The following is a 20,031-nucleotide window of genomic DNA, read 5'->3' as shown; positions in this document are numbered from 1 at the left end:
AGTGTAATGTAAAATGTAAAATAAATAACTAACTCCCAATGTGCTGCGCTCGTGAGCAGTGACTAACACGTGCGTGCTGAGCAGTATGGTCTCACCGTTAGAGTCTACAGTATAACAAATTAACATGGCCTGGGACCTAAAGAAAAACAGGCACAACATGCTCAAACAACGCGTCTTGTGTACATTGGTGAGGTGAGCGCGCAGCTGCCTGAGCGAGCGTGCTTTCATGTTGTACGGTAAAATTCAATCTCCTCTTTTTTACTCCAGCTAAAGTTGTTAGTTAGCAAGGCGAGTAGGAGCGCAATCTGCAGGATACTAATCGCAATAACATTTAAAAAAAAAAAAATCGGTTGTAATCTGCGTCTTTTTGGCCGATGCCGATTATTTTCAAAAAGGCTATAATCGGCCGATTAAATCGGCAGGCCGATAAATCGGTCGGGCCCTAGAGCACGCCCACCTTGAGGATGAGGTAGGGGATGAATGCGGTGGCCTCCAGCTCGCTGAGGCGGTAATCCTGCAGGCTGAGCAAGGGGAAGAGGAGCTTCAGGAACTCCAAGGCCTTCATCAGCACGCTGGTGTTGGTGTCGAAGAAGCGCAGCGTGAACCACTTGAGGACCAGGTCCAGGCAGGACACCATCGAGGCCATCTCCGCCTCCAGATGCTTCAAAGTAAAGGCGCCCACGCAACATACACCGTATTGAAGAGAGGGGGGGAGAGAGATTAGGTTAGACAAATTCACGGTCAAGGATGCCGGAGAATTAATTAATATCGTCAATGACAATTTTAACTAAACTATAAACTAACTTTGTGGGTACTTTTCTAGTTGTTTCCCGGCTACACATCACTTAAAGCAAGCCAAATGAAGTGTCTAAACAGTTATCCAAAGATAAACGATGATACACATTTAAAAAGGGACACTGTAAAAATTACTCCAATCTAGTGGTACAATTGTATATTGCATTCAAACTAATAGTGCTCGCTTGTTCAAAAACTACGGTGGGCAGTATGTGCCAAGAAGCTGTGTCATGACATCCAATACTATCTCATCGAGTCATTCGAGTGATGAGGTTCGTTATTTCAAACAAATTTCAAACTGCATTGAATCATTAGTGTAAGCTAATGATGTACGAGTAATTACTCCTCGAGCAAGATAGTGAATTATTTCAGTCATCATTCACGCTGGCTCAGAGTGAAAACACGTTTGCATTTCCTGTACCACGTAGTGCTTTTTGTCCCTCTCGGCAGTTCATGGACCAGAAGAACATGGAAGCCTCCATGAAGCTTACCCGTCCTATGTAGCTACATATTAATTATTCTTCGCTCAGGAGGATAGATGAGATTTTTGGCAGAGTTAATTTTACACCAATGAGGACTTATTTATGAATGAATACGTCGATTTGAGGTAATAAATGACTTAAAATATTACAGTGTCCCTTTAAAGGTTGCATCAGCGCTGATGGGCGACGTATGGAAGCGAGATACCAAACAAAGAGAGCCAGTTCGCCCCTCCCTTCAGTGTTTCATGCATCAAGTAAAAACTATCATGAACCCAGCGCAAAACCCCAAAACACCTTATCGGTGATTGGTTGAAAATGTTGGTTTTGAGTGGTTGCTAGTACCATTTTTTTTTTTGTGTACGATCTCGGAGCACAGGCTGCCTACAGAAACACGTTTCTTTGAAGGCCTGCTTATGGGGCGGGCAGCTAGCGGATCGTGAGGAAAGACCAGATGAACGTGATCGTTTATGTTTCGGCCTAGAATCGCTCATACAACCTTAAAGTAAAGTGGTGTGGTAATAACAACACAGAGCTGCACGTGGGAAGGAGCGCGAGTCAGGTGGCCCCTGTGCACGTGGGGTGTCCCCAGCGGGGGGTCGGCTGGGGCGCGGCCGCCACTGCAGCCAGCGCCCCGTTATAGCAGTGCAACTCATCACCCCCACGCCCCTTCCCTCCAGGACCGGACAGGACTCGTTGGCGGGGCGGCGGGCTCTCACCTCCGTCATGGCGCCGATGGCCTTGATGTGGTGGTGGAAGTCGGCGTGGAAGAGCTCGTCCTGCAGCCACTTGGCCACGCAGGGCGCCATCTGGCCGCGGAGCTGCTCCACGTACTCGTCCCGCGGGGACGGGAAGTTCCACTTGAGCACCTGGGGGGGGGGGGGGGTGCGGAACGGTTAGTATACAGACACTTTAAATTCTACAAGAACCGGAAACAGACAGATTTTAACTAAATAATTGTCTCTCTCACACACACACACACACACACACACACACACACACACACACACACACACACACACACACACACACACACACACACACACACACACACACACACACACACACACACACACACACACACACACACACACACACACACACACACACACACACACACACACACCTTTAAGCTCTTCTCGTCCTTGGCACGCTGCTCCTTCCTGTTGGGGACCAGGATGAAGAGCGGCCCCGAGAGGTCCTCCTCCTCTTTGACCTTGGCGGGGGGCTTCTTCCCCACCGCGGCGCACTACAAAAAAAAAAAAAAAAGGACACGGACACAAGGGAAGGTTGAGACGAGCACACTCCCAACGGCGACTATGAATCGCCAGGTCGCAGCAAGAGGGACTCCATTGCGGCGCATCCCTACACATCCTCCACCGTTTATCAGAAGGCACACCGGCAGTGAGTGAAGCCCTAGCACCCCCATGTGTCCTTAGGAGAAATGAGCGACACACACAGAGTGGTCAACGCCAGAGCCTTCCCCCGGAACAGGTCGTGCGACGCTTAAAGGTAGCCGTTTGCGTTTCTTTGCTAGGGGGCAGCCGGGAGCTTTGCCGCCGGTCGACTCTTTCTCCAAGCTGGAGTTCAAGCTGCTGGAGTTCAAGCTGCTGCCGCCGCCGCTGGAGTTCAACTCCTGAGACCTCCGCTGACCGAGACAACAGCAAGGCTCAAACAGTGAGCAGATACCCCGGGACTGCAATGCTACACCCCCCCCCTCGATCCCACCCACACGTTCACTAGAGATGTTCTGATACCATTTATTTATTTTCCCACGATACCGATTCAGATTCCTGAATGGTATCGGCCGGAGTACATACACGATGCAGCATCTACTTGTTCGAATTGATGGGTTCTCTTACGATGACAGCAATGCATCGTCGGTTACTTACTTTTTTATCAGAACTCAATTATGTACAATACCACATTTGTTAGTAAAACCCATGTGTTTTTTCAACTCGGTAGCTCGAACACACGTAGATCGGAGATGACGCGTTCCCGTTCCGCCGTTCCACCTCCGACCATTAACTAACACGGCATAACACCGTAGTGTTTGTGACGTTCTTTGCCCGTGTAGTAAATGAGCTAGTCATGTGATGGCATCTGATCGTTGCATGGACTTGCGTACGCCCTGATACTGCCTTTTAGGCAAAATGCAGTATCGGAGGAATTTTCGATACTGGTATCGGTACAACTCAAACTTTGACTCCCCAAATGATCTTCCCTTAAAATAAAATAAACACAAATTTACCTCTAGTACATGAACTTTGCTGACAGACAAACTCACCTTCCCTCCTTTGGGTGCGGACGCCGCCTTAGAGGTCTTGACGTCGACTCTGTCCTCCGTGACGTCAGAACCTGAACAGGCGGTCGACGCCACTTGAGCTGCGACTGGCGGCAGAGAAAGAGGAAAAAAAAAAAAAACGGTCAAACCTCTCAAGCTGCCGGCGGGGACACATCACTTTGGGTCCGGGTGTAATTTGGCACGTCCCGTCGCTTTGCTGGCAACACGGGAGGCGGTGGAAGAGGCAACGCACCTGCGGCCTGGCGGCTGACGGAGGGAGCGCCGGCGGCGGCTTTGGCGAGGGGCGCCGGCTTGGCTGGCATGGCGGCCCTGGCCTTCTCCAGCAGGGCCACCACCTGGTCCTTGGACGCCGGCTAAACGGAGGCGGCGCAGTCAGACCGGGCAGCGGAGTGAACCGATAACTTTGACTCGCGTCATTGCCGGCGTCGGTACAGCCAGAGTCGCTCGGCAGCTTCCGCGAAAGACTCCCTTGTTCGGAGTTCACCTGCCTAGCTTCCCCCTCAACCACCCCCCTCTTACACACTTGTTGTATTTTAGACATCCTGGCACTTCATGTACACACTTATTGTATATTTTAGGTCCTTGCACTTAAAAAAAATAAATACAATTATATATTAAATAGTACTGGGCATTGTGTAGCATCTTATCTTCGCTATCTTTGTGTACGGGGAATGGGTTAACCTAGCAATTGTAAGTACTTGGCAGTAGTTTCTGTGAACATCCTAACTGTAACCACAGCGATATATAGTGTAGTTTGACTTTCTTCTGACGCAATGAAAAAAATAAAAAAGCGTCTGCTAAATGCCCTCAATGGAAAGACCAACAACGAAAGTCTGCAAACTAGGTTATTAAAAGGAAGCACGGTCGAGTGGTACCTGGTGATTTCTCTAATCACATGTGAACGTGCAGTAAGTGATCGACTACAGGATGGCTGGATTGATTCCCGTCTGCCCTACCTTGAGTTTCGCCGCGGCTTTGCTCATCTTGTCGAAGCCCAGGTGGGTCATGAAGAGGGGCAGGGCGTCCTGGGCCTTCTTGCGCACCTCTCCGTTGCGGTCCTCCAGACAGGCGTACAGGGGGGCCAGGCACAGCGGGAGGTCCGAGGGCCCCCCGCGCAGAGTGGCCAGGCGCTCCGTCAGCCAGCCCAGCAGCTGGAGGGTAAAGACTGTATTCAGTACAGTACTCCAGATGGTCGAGGTACAATATAGAAAAAAACCAAACATAATTGCCAACATAGACCTTCGATTGAAAAGAGCTCGAAACTAAATGGTGCATTATAGGTTGGGGCATTTCGTAATATATTTACTTATTCTACAGTTGTCGAACAAAGTCCTATATTGTAACTCATACGCGTTTCTCCCGTCAATGAGAAGTTTGCAATGCAATTCCCTATATTTACATTTAGTGTACTACGCTAGACGCAAACCTCCTAAGATGGCACAATTTGATTGGTTGGCTATCTCGGGATACTGGGCAATATCCCATGATTGAGATCTCAAACTCGGTATATTGTTACGGCCGTCTCGTCACGCGAATAAAAACAAATAAACTGCTAATAAAAACTAGTGTAGCACACACTAACACAATTATTTACCTCAGGCTCACTATTCACTTCGGCGAATAATTGTTAACTATACATCTTTATCAAGAAATTGTGCAGTGAAAAAAACAAAAAAATGATCACATTCGACAGGAGCAACAGCAGAACTTTTTTGGACCACCGTCAAAACCAAACCGGGCGGAAGCGGGCGCTCACCTCCTGCTTGAGGAAGTGGTTCTCCTTCTTCAGCTCCTCCGACAGCTCCTCGCCCTCCAGCCACTCCTTCATGCCCGTCTGCTCCGCCCAGGCGTTCATCGTGTTCAGGGCGGCGGCGCGGACCAGGTTCTGGAGGACGGCGGCACACAGAGCAGGTCAGCTACAAGGGGGTCGCCGCGAGACCCTGGGGATAACCACGGCCCCTCCCTGGGTCAGCGTTGGTCAGTGTGGTTCACAGTCCCACGACGTGCCGCCAGGTGCGAGTGATCACAGGCCGTGTGGAAAATCTGCCCCTTATGACATCACAAGTGGGGCGTGTCCACTTGGATGTGACAGATAGATGAGCAACGTTTGCTACTGTCCACTTGTTAGGCTAGTAGACTGATCTATCCAGCACAGCGAATGATAGGTAGGTTGTTTTCCTTTAAAAACTAGAAAATTCACTCATCCTTGTCCAGAATGAAGAGGCGCTGTACCAAAACGTAATTATAGTTTGCATCAAAAAAAAAAAAAACGTTAATTTTTTTTAAAGCTCATAAAATAATTTGGGTCGCAGATAAATTGACAGGGTCGGTCGGAAACCGGAACCAAACAATTTTTTTTTTTTTTGGCCTAATCACACTCACACCTGGTGGCATGTCATGGGACCTTTAAAAGCAGTATCGTGTTTTGATTTTAGAGGTGGGAAAAAATATTGATAGGGCGATATATATATATATATATAGTCGCCCTTCTTTGACCGTCTTTCACAAGTGACAGAAATTCGACTTTGACAGCAGTTTATTTTAATAAATAAAAATTAAAAAGTTTAAATTATATTAGTAAATAAAGTGCTCAACAGAAAAACTCAGTTTGGACCATGAATAAAGAGCGGGTTCCAGAACTTCACAGTGACGTTATATTCGAAGACAGACATACATCGTGATGCATGTCTAACACTACATAGATCATCGCGATATTATCGGTATCGCGGGCCATGTGTGACGCATCGTAAGGTACCCCGTGCTCCCCACCCCAGATGGCTGGCTGGCAGTACCTTGCCGTCCCCGAGGACCGTGATGACCGGTAGGCCCAGGGCCTTGACGTGCTGCTTCAGGCCCGGGCCCATGGCCGTGGCCAGCTGCTGCATGATGCTCAGCGTCTGCTGGACCTGGTCGAATAAGACTGGTTAGTGTATGAACATGAGCGGGTAACGGCACAACCAAGAGAGCTCAGCTGTGGTTTAACCGGCCCACAGCGTGGACTGCCTTCTAAAAGGCGGAAACTACAAGCTCCCTGCCCTTTGGCTTCAGGGGACAATTCCCAACATAATGATTATTAATCCACTTTCCTGGTCTCCAGATCCCAGGGTGTTTGAGCCCATCATTCTTAAACCCAGGGGACACACACACACACACACCAGGATCTTGTTGGAGTCCGCCAGGCGGGCCTTGAGCGCCAGCGGGAGGTCTCCCAGCGCAGGCTTGATGAACTTGGCCTCCGATATGATGGCCGCCACCTCGTCCAGCCCCTCCTTCCGGATCTTCCAGTTCTTGTCCGAGATCTTCGCCGTCAGGTCCCCGGTGATCTTCTCACTGCGTGAACCCCATAGAGATACCCCCCGAGAAAGGTTCAAACTAGGGATCGACCGATACCGATTTCTTAGGGCCGATACGATACCGATATTTTTTCATCAGCCTTAGCCGATACGCCGATACCGATTTCCTTGAGCCGATTTATTGAACTTCAATTAAAAAAAACAATACTTAACAAATAGTAAAAACAGGTGAAGTAGAACAAGTAAGAACAAGTAGATGAACAATATTTAACAAATATTAAAAACAGGTGAGGTAGAAGTGAAGTAAAAAAAATAAAATAAAATAAAAATAAAAGCGAAAATCAGCCGCGTATCGGCCGATACCGATACACGTAAAAACCGCGAATATCGGCCGATATATCGGTCGATCCCTAGTTCAAACAACCACTAACAACGACATAAAAGAATAAATAAAAAACTCGAAGGGTTTTCTGACGGGAAAGACCGCCAACAGGAGCGGGGACGTGGACAGGTCACCTGATGTCTGTGCGGGGAAGCAGATCCACGACGTCGGACGCGGCCTCGTCGACTCCCTCCTCGTTTGCCTCCCCCTCCTTCTCCTCGCCCTCGTTCCTGCCGGAGCCTCTGGAGGGGGCTGGTGCGCTCTGTCCTTGCATCTGAGGGAGGAAGTGGGCGGGCATACATAAAAAATACATTTCAAAACAGTATCCCCGGTACTCTCACACTACACCCCCCTCCTCACTCGCTTTCCTTTTTGATCGTCGGGAGGCATTTCCATCTATTGCAGCACCTACCCTCTGGAACTCGGTGTCTATCTGAGACAGCAGGGCCGCCTTCTCGTCCTCAAAGAAGACACGCAGCGACGCGCCCAGGTACAGGAACATCACGCCCAGCAGGGAGACGGCGGCCGTACGGACCGCCTGCGGTGGCGGGGGGGGGGGGGGGGGTACGACACCACATAGGTCAACAGCATGTTCGTGGTAGAGCAGAGTGACACTTGATACCGTTGTGAGACGTTGAGTGACTACAGGACTGTGTGATTGACTCGATACCCGAAATGGATAACAAGAACGAAACCAAAAAAGACAACTCACAGGATTCGTGGCTCCCAAAGCAGTCTTGACGTTGGTGATGAAAGCCTTGACGTTGACTCTAAGGAGACGAGAGGGGATTTGTATGAAATCACAAACGAGCGATAGAAACGTGGCAGATGGTAGAGATACCACCACAATGGTAAAGAGCAAGAGTGCAACATTTACCCTTTGAAGCCAAACTCTTTTATCGCCGTGGACAGCCAGTTGAGCGCCTCCGCTTGGTTCTTTGGATTCTTCTGGGTAAAGGCCAGCGAGACGACCTACGGAAACGTCCGGAACGAGAGCACCGTTATAGTAGGGGGACGTGGACCTCCGTGGCGCGCCCCCGGCGGTCGATACAGGCGGGTTCGCCGCGTGACGCTACCTGCTCAGCGGTCCAGGGGAGGGAGCAGGCCTCGCCGATGGCCGTGAGCGCGTCCCTGGCCTTCCCGCCGCACTTGACGTCGGAGACCTTGTCCACCAGCGCCTCCAGGACCACGAGGGCCGAGGTCTGGGAGAAACGGCCCCTGTGGGCCACCGCCGCCACCACCTGTAGCTTCAGCCCCATCACCTGGGAGGGGAGGAGAGGGGAGGGTCACGGCGCTGGTTAAACCATCCAGTCCATCTGAAACCCCGCTTTAAACAGGTGTTTCGTCACAGCTTTGTGCGTACGTCTCGACTAAAGACGAATGTCAAGCGGTTGTAATGGCGTCAAAATTAAAAAACTAGATCTGAAGAATGACGGGAAGAAAGCATTTCTCATGCTTGATTCTTTTAAAGGAAGGGATTTGGGTGAATAGGCTGAATATGAGTAATCAGTCGATAGAAATAGTTCCGTTCCACTAGTTACAAGAGGAAACTTTTCAGACTTCCACAGGGATGTCATGATTTTTTTTAGACTGATTCCCATCTTTGTTGAGCTACTGCCACTTCCCAATTCTAATCCGGGCTACAGGTTTTATTATTACCTGAAAGTTGGTCTCTTTCCATCCTGGTTTCTTGGCCAGCATTCGGGCCAGAGCCTGGCAGGGCATCTCGTCACCATCCATACTCTCCACAGCCTGGAGGTCAAACGGGTCACGGTCAGGTTATACATACCACTATCCAACATCAGGGTTGGGGAATAGCATTCCGGTCAGTATCAGACAAAGCGCCACACTCCTCACCTTTAAATTAGACCTTAAGAAATGGTTGAAAGCAAACCAACGATGTGAACATTTCGAGTCATTGATTTTTGCCCGCGTTTATTTTTATCTTATTTCATGTTTTTCTCCTTTAGCAATTTTATTACTCGAGTCATTGTCCCCACTCAATGCATGTTGTGTATATATTGTGCATTGTCCCAGTCAAATAAACGTAAAATAATAATAAAAACATGCTTTGTTTCCCCATTGATGTCCCAAGCAAGGACAATCTGGACAGAGAAAAGGTTCGTACTCCATGGACACCAGGGGCCAACTATGAGAACAATCAATGTCAAGTCATGATGTTGGGCATGGCTACAGCAGTGTGGCCAACCAAGATACATTTATGTTGTAAAAGCAAACGATTAGACGCGTTTTCAATCGCTCACCGTTATGCATTATACATATTTAATTTCCCATGACACGATTATGTACTAACCCATCTCTTACAATTATGATAATATGCTGAAAGTTGCCCCACTTTCACATTCCACACACACACACAAAACCTTGTCTGACAACTGACCTTGAGGAACTCCTCCATGCTGGCCAGCCTCTCCTTCCAGTTGCCACTGTCCAGCTGCTGCATGCAGGTGGCGGGGAGGACAGCTGCAGCCCTCTCCTCACACACCTCCACCTGGTGGAGAAACACAGCAGTCACGACCGGACATCTGGGTGGGCGAATCGTCAAATTTTGATCGCGATTTTGATTTTAGCGATGAACGATCACAAAACTAATATAGTCGGGTTGAAACAATACATTTTTTTAATTAGATGTTTTATAGAAAGTGAACATCTGGGTACATATCCTCACATTATTTTAGATTTAAACATTCTATTTGACAATTTTTTTGGGGTGAAATTTCAACGTTCTCAGTTACAAAGTGTTTTTTGGGGAGAGACATGCTGAATAGATGCATCATGTTTTCAAACTCAAAAATAATAGTTTGAGTAATATTGACCAAAATAATCGCGATTATGATTTTTTTTTTCCCCCATAGTCGAGCAACCCTATCTGAAGCCCATCTGCCCGGGGTCGTAGGCCCCCCCCCACTCACAGAGAGCTCAGTCTCCACGGCCTTGGGCTCCGCCGCCTTCTTGTTCTTCCCTCCGTCGGGCCGTTTCCCCCCGGCCGCAGGTTTGGCCTTCTTAGAAGCCCCGGCTGCCTAGGAAGGGCAATTCATAAAAATATAAATGAATGAATGTCAATAGTACAGGAGGCTTGAGAACAAGTTTAAATGGGGGCAAATGCTATCCCTTTAGAAACATTTAAAAATATATAAGTTTGTTTGAAGTTTGAGAAACAATTACTGTGATGATTTCACATTGTGCAAACATGATGAACACGAGTAAGCGCTGTTGTGGATGGAGGTTCCACGATGGGGAAGGTTGTTTACCTTGGCCGAGGGGGGCTTTTTGGTGGGTCCAGCAGGCTTGGCAGACGCCAGCGGAGTTGGCTGTGGAGCAGCGACAGACTTCTCCTTCACTTCTCCCGCCTTCTTCGACCCAGCCAGTTGGATCTTGTCGGCGAACTCTTTTATCTGCAGGAGAAAAAAAAAAAAAAAGGAGTTGAGCTCGGGTCATAAAAAAAAAAAAGGCACAGAAAGCGTTTGAATTGAAAGATCAATTGAATAAAACAGGAATGCAAGACATGGGTTTGGCACCAGGGAAATACAGTAACAACGTGGAAAGGGAACTAGAAGAAGTGCGAGTGGAAAGTAAAGAGCAAAGTATGTCACACATTAGGGTTTGGGTGAAAGTCTTTAAAAGTTTCAGAAGAGAGTAAGTTAGGAAACGAAAGCTGCTCAGAAGCCGACGTGTTTTTTTTTAACATAAACGTACCTTCTCGAGCTTGGCTTTGTCGACGTCAGCCAGGAAGGGGTTGACGGCGCGCTCTCCCACGACTTTCATCAACGTCGCCAGGACTTCAAAGGCAGCGTCTCGCACTTCAGGAGCCGAGTCGTTCACTTGCTGCCGGGAGAGAGAGGAGACCGATCCACATCAGCTCTCACCGATTCCCCAGAGGATACTCGGAAACCCTTTTGCGACATCACAACTAGCCGAAGTCAAATGACAAGTCTTTTTTTCCTAAACCCCTTTAGTGCTTTTTTTAAAGAGCGACACAGCGATGGAGGCGTTGGTGGCTAACCTTGAGCAGGGCGATGCAGAGGGGTTTGACCAGGGTCTTGGGCAGGCTCCCGGGGGCCGAGAGACGGACGCTTCTGGCCAGGAACAACGAGGCCTGCTGCTTGATGGAGGGGTTCTTGTTGTCCATCACGGCGAGAACATCCTCACTCATGCTTTGGAGCGTGGTCTGTAAATCCACAAGTGTGATGCAAAATGAATGCAGAAACTAACAGAATGCCTGCACTTGAAGTCCTCCGCAGTAGACCGCGGAATCCCTTCCCCGGTATAAAGCTTCACAAGTAAAACACAAGTAATCCTGAAAATGGGCCTTTACCATAAATTTGTGCAAGAACTGCCAATGAATCGTTAGAGCAGGCTTAAGTTTAAGGATTGAGAAAGAGTTTGTCGGGTAAATTACGTCCCTTGGAAAGGCATTTGAGGACAATTGATTTCTTTAAAACAATGCATGGACTGGGCGATAGATGCACCAGAAGGAACAGTGGTGTTAGCACCCAATTAGAGCGATGCTTTAGATCGATATCTACAGATTGCAACAAATTACTTTGAGCAATTGGCTAGAATGGACAGAGAAGTTGGCATGAGGGGTGGGTCGGCCTTACTGTGAGAAACACTGCGTCGATGGCTTCCTGTAGAGTCTGGACAACGTGAGGCTTCTTCTCCTTAAACTTCTCCAATAACGCAGACACCACCTTGAGGGGGAGAGCAGAATAATCACCGTCAGCCGGTCGTACCGTCAAACAAGCAGTTAAAAAATAGGGCACATTATGCAGCCACAAATATTCCTTAAATGTAATTTTCTTATTTTCGCCAACCCTAAAGGAAATGCATACACTGCATTTAAGGCTCATGTGATGAGGATTCTTTATAAATAGAAATAGGGTGATATGCATTTGTTTTATAGGTCTAGTACAAACATCTATGACTTTTAGGATGGGCTTTACTTCTTAATTTGCCATTGAACATGAAAAGGAAACTATACGTTGCTCATCTTGCTAAAGGACAAATCGTGCAGCACATCCTCTACTACTAAATAAAGGGTCCTTGCCTCGAATGCCTGATTATTCATGAGAACTTACAAGACCAGCATATGCCCCAAACTTCTTCCTGAGACCAGTTGCTATTCCAGCAAGGCATTTAGCAGCCAGAGATACCAACATCACATTGGCGTCTTTAGCTATGACCTACAAAAGGGAAACAAAAAGGGTTGGTTTATAACAGCCATGGGAGTAACAACACCTCAGCGCACGATTAGTACATTACACACGGGTAGTACCTTCTTCAGCGCGCGGACTACATCCCCATAATCCCCCGCTTCTAGCTTTGGGTTCTTAGCGAGCGTCTCCAGGGCATCCAGGGATTCTTTCCTTTCCTGCCACTTTTTGGATTCCTGTCGTTAAACACAAGAGGTTGATACAGAAGCCTCAGCGACACGGATAAAGGTTAAGATCAAACCCATCTTCGCAGGGTAACAGCAGCTTACCATTTTCTCATAGAAGTCTTTGGGGAGTTTGGAGAGGATGTCCACTGGATCCAGGAGTTTGTAGGGATCCATATCTGGGACAGAGTCCTCAACGTCACCTGAAACGGAGCACATCAGATGATGCAGATGGTATAGCGAAGCTTGGGTTCAGTCACATTTAGCTCAAGATGTCAGTTATGGCATTGATTATGATGATAAAAATATAACATACCGTTTTCGTGCACATCCTCCGCCTCTTCTACCGCGGCTTCCACGCGTTTCTGCTGCTGTGAGCGGAGGAAACGGCTCGGCCTGGGGGCACCAGGGGCGACCTTACCCCACTCCTCCTCCAGCTCCTTCAGCTGAGGGGGTAGAGACCGAACCGTCACACGTCTGGACCACAGGTCCAGACGTGGTGCAGGTGTGGAAACAGGCATGCTACACACAGGACAAAATGTATGTTCGCATTCCAACTACTGGGCACAGGAAATCCACAGTTTGAAATAAGAGTAGCCATTAAACATTTTCAAAAAAAAAAAAAAAAAAAAAAAAAAAAAAAAATCACACCCATTTATAGAAATGGCCAAAGCAGTCCCAAAACAATGTTTTGGGAAATCTGATGTTGGGGACGCAGGTTGTTCATGTCGGTTTATTGTGAAGTTTGCAGATGATGATACTTCAGGTTATCTGCAGGTTTCAGCATGTCAAATTTAAGACTTTTTAATACCACCTTCAGTGAAATTTAAGACCTAAAACACGCGATGGTGGGGGTTGGCAACAGACGCGAACCAACTTCGGAAACGGACGTCTTCCAGCCAACTGTCCTTGAATTTGCACCTACCCATTGTCGCAGACTAGCTAGCAAGCACACAGATAATCGTCTATATATGCAGCTAGCAAGAAAGAAGCCTCTCTACATGTCCTTCCTGAAAAGTTCCACAAGAAAAAAAAAAATATATATATAGTCCTGCCCCGACAAATTTAAGACCATGCGTTACAGTATTTAAGACCAGCCTATGACATTTGTAACGAATTTAAGACTTTTTAAAGGCCTTAAATTTAGAAACATGAATTTAAGACTTTAAGACTTTTTAAGGATGCGCGGACACCCTGTACTTGCAATGGTTCTCCATGTTGCCATGTAGGAGGTCTCTCTCCGAGTGCGTGTGGGTGGGGTGGTGACTGGTATAACCTTTGCACACTTATTTAAGGTCTGCAGCCTCACCAAGGCCCAGAGACCAAGCTTAAACCAGCCAACACACATCTAATCGTTTAAATACAAAAAGGGCTGACCTGTACAGGAGTCAGGGTCTGAAGGGAAGGCCTTAATGCGTCTCTGATCCACCTGTAGACTTCCACAGCCAACAGCCTCGCTTCGTCTCGCACAGCCTTGTCTCTGGACTCGAACAGCTTCGGCAAGACCTTGACTATGGGCTTCAACGTCACCGTTTTGGCCCCAAATTCACTAGTGTAAAACAGATAAAGATCACACGGACATAAGAAAAAAAACGAATACATACATACAGGAAAAATCCCTTCAAGATGTTGGCATTTAATAGTTTGACTAAAATATAATCCACTGCTCAAAATCAAGAGGGCCTTTAGGCTCACCAGAGTGACTTCCGAAGGGTTTCCACACAGGCCAGGATGGTCTTTGGGTTCTTGTTGTCGATGCCCTTGATGAGCTCCTCCTGGACGGCGTCCGCCTTTTCTATCTCGATGAACATGAGGCAGATCTCAAAGCCCAGCTCTCGGGCCCGGACCTTAGCCTGGTTAAAAACCTTCGTCACCACACCACTCACCACCTCCCCCGCCAACCTACAGGAACATTTTAATCAACCATATCGTCATCACAGAAAACACAACCGGAGCACATAGGTATCAGAGTCTATGGAATAATTAGCCTTAGTCTTCATTTCTTGTATGCACTTTTCCCTTCTAATTCATTATTCTGTGTGTTATAGCGTGTTGCAGTGGCTTTGACTGAATGCTTGGCCTATCGCAGTGACTACAACTGTGTGTGTATGTCAATTATGACACCCATTGCACTCCTGATGATCCCTGGATGGAGGGATCCCCGTTTCTGCGTTCCACCTCAAGAATTCTACCTTGCTTATTACATTTATTTATTTTTCTTGCCCTCTGGGGGGCTAGAGTCAGAGGGGGTGGGGGGAGGGGGTCATAAATATATGGCCTGTTAAGCCCTTTGAAACTGCACCTGTGATTAAAGGCTATACAAATAAAATTGAAAAATTAAATGAGATAGCATTATATAATCATACCTATTCGCTATATGTGCATTCTGTACAAAGGCCAGGGCGGCCTCCAGTCCCTTCAGCTGGGCCACGGCGTTAGACTCGGTCACAAACTTCTTGATAAGTCCCGGGAACTTCCCCCATTCTGAGCTCTTCTCGTCGTCGATCCTCTGGAAGACTTTCAGAGCTTCCTCGTAGCCAGTTAACCTCGCTTTCCATGCCTGCACAACACGGTTGAATCAGTCACTTAACTCTGCATGTGTATCAATGTAACTTGAACCTGTGCATTAAAGTGTTCTTTCTGTGCAAATTGTATGGGTTTGCAAAGGAAATGCATTTTTTGCTTGGTTCATTTGATTGCATGTGTTCGAGTTTCTTATGTCACTTAATCATTTATAATTGCTTTAACAAAGTACGTTAAAAACACGCCATCATATTCATAACCGATGACATAGGTAAATGACTGGTAGTCATTTACATTAGTGCATTCAAGGTCCAGCAGTTCATGCTGTCATCTAACAACATGATGAAAGTTCACCTTGTGTTCACACTTCTGGTCGACAGGCAGCTTCATCCACTCGCTGTCATCCTCCATGATCTGAAGTTGATCGAGTCTCGTTTCTCTGTAAGAACAGAGAGGAAGATGAAGACACTCAGGCTAGGATGACCATTTCCAGAATAAACGCAGGGCTGCACACAGATAAGCACTGTTTGTCTAGAAAATAATACAACTCTTTAATAGATTAGCTCTCCTTTAACTCGCGTTATGAGACAAAACAAAGCTTCATGCAGCGTAGCCACTGTTCCTAGCTACATTAGCTTAGCATTTGCTCGCTATTACGTTACATTGACTTCAGAAACATCGTTTAGGCTAATTTAAACAGCGGAAGCAGACTAGTTTGTTCGCTCGTAATGTTCAATTATTCTCAACCTACCAAATAGTCAGGTATTTCCACTGTAGGTATTGTCAGTGTGTCAATAATGGCAGGGGTGGCTCGTTTTAAGAAGTGTTGTGATCGCAGCGCAGTTTAAACGATTGCGGTTCGAACACAGGTCGCTGATTGGTGGAGCAGCACGGCAAATGGCATCGCTCCTCTGGAAATTTCAAATTCGTCTCTGAGTTAAACAACCAATGAGAAAAGGCGCGATTGATCACGTGACTTGAGGCAGTCCTATCGCGGGGATCTCAAATTACGCAGCTGTAAACGCGTCAAATAAATAAATACATAACTATATAAATAAAGTGAATTAAAAAATATTTACATTATATAAGATATATAAATACGGCGTTGTCCTGGGCTTTGTCTTACAGTTACCTGCAGACCCAACCACCACCCTGATTCCGTTTTTTTTATAATTATTATGACGCATTATCTACGCTTAACGACGTGTCAAGTTATTAATACGACTTGAAGTCTTATATTAATTGTTCATGATTTATATCATGCAATTAGATTTATATAACGTGAGTATTTATTTGTGTGCCAATTATTCTCACAATGAATAATTTCTCTTGTGATTATTAAATAAACTCAAAATCTATAAGAACATGCTAGTATGTTCTCTCATGATTCAAAGTGTATAAACAAGTGCATAAACAAAATGGCCCACGCATATCATTGAAATGCAAATGCTGTTTTATATTAAAAGATACCAAAGAGATAATTCACTATACCACACAACACAGCTTGTTAGTACTGCCATGGAAATACATATACAGTCTGTTCATATTTACACATTAAGTGACAACCATACAAAGAAACCATAAATACCTCTTTTTGTTACCTTTACAACAACTATACTCGACCAATATTTCATAACATAAAAGAACACTATTAAATAACGGGCATCCCTATCATTTACAACGCTTGGATACAGTGGTTAAAATAATCCAGCAAATTAAAAACGTTCTTCTCCAGTGAGTAAAATTAATACAGGTCAAAAAAAGCATTAAATCCCTTTACACAAAAGACAACATAATAAACACAACGTCTCACCCCAGGTTTGCTTTAATCGGCCAGGTTAAACCTGTACAGTCGGCATCTCATCCGCAGAATGTGTGAGGCTGTATTTTGGGATTAGGCTAATTGAATTAGTTTTGATGTGCTGTAGGCCAACTACCGATACACCGTCCAAAGACTACAGGTTATAGCTGCCAAGACCCCTTTTTGCTGTCGGCCTCAGTGCGATGTCTAGCAGCGAATCAGCACGTCGCTGAAGGAGTAGAACATACTTCAAAATACATGGTCTTGAAATGTCTGGTAATCGTCGATGGTCGTGTCCTTTCATCTTTAACTGTAAAACGGCAATATATGTTAAAACAATGCATCGTAACTTTTGCTTGTATTTAATTAACATTATTAAGTTGTCAGTGATATATTTCTAAACTATAACCCCGATGCTCAATGGTTCCGGATATGCACAGTGTTATACACATAATATACAGAGAGGTGGGGGCTCATGTGTTATACTGGGAGCATGGAACGACACTCCATTACAGATTTACAGAGTTGAGAAGATGTACTATTCACAAAAATGCTACCATAGAACCTGACGTGCATTAAAACAACCCCAGAGTAATATAAATAGAACTGGATGAGAAGAAGAGAAGTGGGGGGGGAAAGTTTGGCACTTAGGCTATACTTCATCATGGCGTCTTCTGCTGTTCAGGCGAAGGAGCAAATCAGCGATTTTCCTGAAACATAAAGGTTCTTGCAGTCTTTTCTTTGCCGGTTTAATTTAGGATGAAAGGACTCTGACCGGAGAGCCCAGATTACATGCACGCCCAGGCTCTGAGCACTGAGGGGAAAACGGTCCAGTCCATAGAAGTAGGGTGGAGTGAAGATCCAGTTTTCAGGAAAAACAAAACATTCATTTGTAGTGTACTGTAGCATGAGGAAATGAGGGCAGATATGTGAGAGGCTCTCCCCTTTGGCACTGTCCATAAATATCACTTTTGAATATCTGAGAATGCGAACAGCTTGAACACAACAATCAGGCCAGTTCCCAAAAAAATATCAACAAACCCACTCTGAGATATAAAATGTTCATAAATAGTTCATAGAGACTTGACGACTGACCAGTGGCATGAGAGAGGGTGTTTTGTTACATATTCAAGCAGATTTTGTTTAGCATTGTAAAAAAAAAAAAAAAGTTCACAAAAATGTAATTCTACACAAAAACAGCGTCCCTCGCTTTGAAACTTTTGCATCTTTAAAAAACAAAGGCTCCGGGAATACCTGGATGCACTTTTCCGCTCCATCTGCAAGAGTCTTGCGCACTCCATTCCAGCATACTCATTTATTGTCTTTATTAGTTGTCAATTTTGCCATAAATAGTTCTGAGTGTATGGATTTGCATTTTGTCCATAAATGTACGCATTTATTAGCAAGTGTGCAGGCGGGACGGAGTCCATTCTTCAGAGGTTTTGCCTTGATGTGAACTATATTATTACTCAGGATCACATGGACTACGTTTCCTACATAGCATCAGAACGCGACTACCTAGGATCCGGTGTACCTATGCGTTTGTACCTAACGTCTATATAAATCTTTGCAGGTATAAGTTGTACCGAATATAAATATGTGTGCGCTTGTTCGTGTTTGTCTGTTTCCTAGGTATGCGGCAAGAGATTTGTAAAAAAAAAGCACATGAAGTCGAAGGGACGAGGGGTGGGGGGGGAGTGGGTAGAGGCAGCCAGAGAGAGAGAGAGAGAGAGAGAGTGACAGAGTGAGAGAGAAAGCGAGAGAGAAAGCGAGAGAGAAAGAGAGCGTGAGAGAGACAGAGAGAGAGACAGAGAGACAGAGAGAGAGAGAGAGAGAGAGAGAGAGAGAGCGGAACGGCACCACCAAAACCGCCGCCGCCGCCGCCTCACACTTGGCTCTCGGTGGAGGGCTTGCGGGCGGAGGCCCAGCCGGTGTCGGGCAGGCCGTGCTGGGTGTGGCGCTGCGGGGTGACGGTGGACGGGGTCAGCGTGCTGACGGACGAGCACTCGGACGTCTCCTCCTGCAGCAGCTGCTCCGTCTCGCCGTCGTCCAGCGAGGCGCTGCTGGCCTGCAGGGACACCGTGTCGGTGCGCATGCAGGTGTGCAGGCCGCCGCGCGACGGCTTGATCTGCTTGAGGTCGTCCCAGTAGAGGTCGTCGGTGGACAGCAGGCACACGCCCTCCACGATGCGGATCTTCTCCTTGGTGTAGCCGCCGTCCACTCCGCCCTAAGGAGCAGGGGTGTCGGAGGTGAGTCGGTGGACACAACGCAGAAGGTAACGGACTGACACACTGACGGACAGCAAACCACCCTTGAAGTGCCAGCCTCACACGTCAACCCATGCACTGCAGTTTGCTAAAGGCTTAGTATCTCTGACCTCTTGGGTTAGTTCAGTCCAGTCGTTCCTAACCTGGGGGTCGAGGCCCCAGCTTGAGGTCACAAGGCCAGAATAACTTTGAGGCGTTTTGAAAACAATAAATAGCGGCCTCATTTACTGATCGCAGCACTTGTGTTTACGTTACGAGACTCAATTCAAGTTAAGTAATCTGTTATGCTGTCGTTGTGACAAATGTAAGGTTAGGTCACTTGGTGGAAAAAACAAAGGATGCAGACCACGGGCGAAGTTGGGCCTTTACATGTTCAACAGTAGCAGTAACATCACACATTTGTCACGCCATTACAGTTTCAAAAGTATTTTGTTGTCTAAGGCCAGCAATCACCTAAATGTGCAATATTTCCATACAATGTGTTAATGTTGCACGCAAACCAAATCCGTCATTTTCAAAGAACAGCAACTTTCAACATGCGTGGAGAGAATCACACAACGCTAAGAAGCACTGCCGCAGAGAACGCGTGAGTGAGGGAGAACTGAGTTCAGAAAGGCCTCAAGTTCCTCCATGCAGCGTAGCTACCTCTCCGCGGGACAGGGCGGTCAAAAGATAAAGGGAGAGAGGGAATTGTAAGGATGGGAGAGCTGTGGTGGGGGAGAGAGGTGGGCGGGGGGAAGAGAAGGCACAGATGAGAGTCGACCTCGGCTGCCGGCATCATATCACAC

At 46.8% G+C, this 20,031-nt stretch overlaps 2 protein-coding genes and 1 non-coding gene across 7 annotated transcripts in view; all 3 read right to left on the bottom strand.

Annotated features, from left to right (window-relative positions):
* LOC132472426 (cytoskeleton-associated protein 5-like) overlaps nucleotides 1-16,064 on the bottom strand; it is a 30,180-nt gene extending 14,116 nt beyond the window's left edge. Inside the window, exons 1-31 of one of the 2 annotated variants that reach the window (XM_060072028.1) lie at nucleotides 15,927-16,064; nucleotides 15,530-15,614; nucleotides 15,019-15,212; nucleotides 14,348-14,554; nucleotides 14,030-14,201; nucleotides 12,969-13,098; nucleotides 12,758-12,855; nucleotides 12,551-12,664; nucleotides 12,354-12,458; nucleotides 11,877-11,966; nucleotides 11,279-11,443; nucleotides 10,972-11,100; nucleotides 10,527-10,670; nucleotides 10,188-10,295; nucleotides 9,656-9,766; nucleotides 8,914-9,006; nucleotides 8,331-8,516; nucleotides 8,132-8,226; nucleotides 7,967-8,024; nucleotides 7,667-7,792; nucleotides 7,389-7,528; nucleotides 6,735-6,909; nucleotides 6,372-6,485; nucleotides 5,336-5,464; nucleotides 4,536-4,730; nucleotides 3,812-3,932; nucleotides 3,562-3,665; nucleotides 2,792-2,922; nucleotides 2,401-2,524; nucleotides 1,994-2,143; nucleotides 458-661 (exon numbers count right to left, since the gene is read on the bottom strand). In XM_060072028.1, coding sequence (XP_059928011.1) covers nucleotides 458-661; nucleotides 1,994-2,143; nucleotides 2,401-2,524; nucleotides 2,792-2,922; nucleotides 3,562-3,665; nucleotides 3,812-3,932; nucleotides 4,536-4,730; nucleotides 5,336-5,464; nucleotides 6,372-6,485; nucleotides 6,735-6,909; nucleotides 7,389-7,528; nucleotides 7,667-7,792; nucleotides 7,967-8,024; nucleotides 8,132-8,226; nucleotides 8,331-8,516; nucleotides 8,914-9,006; nucleotides 9,656-9,766; nucleotides 10,188-10,295; nucleotides 10,527-10,670; nucleotides 10,972-11,100; nucleotides 11,279-11,443; nucleotides 11,877-11,966; nucleotides 12,354-12,458; nucleotides 12,551-12,664; nucleotides 12,758-12,855; nucleotides 12,969-13,098; nucleotides 14,030-14,201; nucleotides 14,348-14,554; nucleotides 15,019-15,212; nucleotides 15,530-15,586 — 3,969 coding nt within the window. In that variant the 5' untranslated portion in view covers nucleotides 15,587-15,614; nucleotides 15,927-16,064. The remainder of the gene's footprint in view (nucleotides 1-457; nucleotides 662-1,993; nucleotides 2,144-2,400; nucleotides 2,525-2,791; nucleotides 2,923-3,561; nucleotides 3,666-3,811; nucleotides 3,933-4,535; nucleotides 4,731-5,335; nucleotides 5,465-6,371; nucleotides 6,486-6,734; nucleotides 6,910-7,388; nucleotides 7,529-7,666; nucleotides 7,793-7,966; nucleotides 8,025-8,131; nucleotides 8,227-8,330; nucleotides 8,517-8,913; nucleotides 9,007-9,655; nucleotides 9,767-10,187; nucleotides 10,296-10,526; nucleotides 10,671-10,971; nucleotides 11,101-11,278; nucleotides 11,444-11,876; nucleotides 11,967-12,353; nucleotides 12,459-12,550; nucleotides 12,665-12,757; nucleotides 12,856-12,968; nucleotides 13,099-14,029; nucleotides 14,202-14,347; nucleotides 14,555-15,018; nucleotides 15,213-15,529; nucleotides 15,615-15,926) is intronic. The other variant, XM_060072029.1, reaches the window with a different exon arrangement.
* On the bottom strand, nucleotides 1,827-1,940 carry LOC132472672 (small nucleolar RNA SNORD67). The gene has a single exon (XR_009529142.1). It is a non-coding gene; the product is annotated as a small nucleolar RNA SNORD67 (small nucleolar RNA).
* Nucleotides 16,065-16,610: 546 nt separating the features above from the next.
* lrp4 (low density lipoprotein receptor-related protein 4) overlaps nucleotides 16,611-20,031 on the bottom strand; it is a 23,415-nt gene continuing 19,994 nt past the window's right edge. For 3 of the 4 annotated variants that reach the window (XM_060072030.1, XM_060072031.1, XM_060072033.1), the window contains one exon: nucleotides 16,611-19,203. In XM_060072030.1, the coding sequence (XP_059928013.1) occupies nucleotides 18,862-19,203 (342 nt within the window). In that variant the 3' untranslated portion in view covers nucleotides 16,611-18,861. Of the gene's footprint in view, nucleotides 19,204-19,888; nucleotides 19,951-20,031 lie in introns of all 4 variants that reach the window. The other variant, XM_060072032.1, reaches the window with a different exon arrangement.

This window comes from Gadus macrocephalus, chromosome 14, assembly GCF_031168955.1.
Source record: "Gadus macrocephalus chromosome 14, ASM3116895v1".
Classification (NCBI taxonomy): Eukaryota; Metazoa; Chordata; class Actinopteri; order Gadiformes; family Gadidae; genus Gadus; species Gadus macrocephalus.
This window is presented reverse-complemented; position numbering and strand designations above follow the sequence as displayed.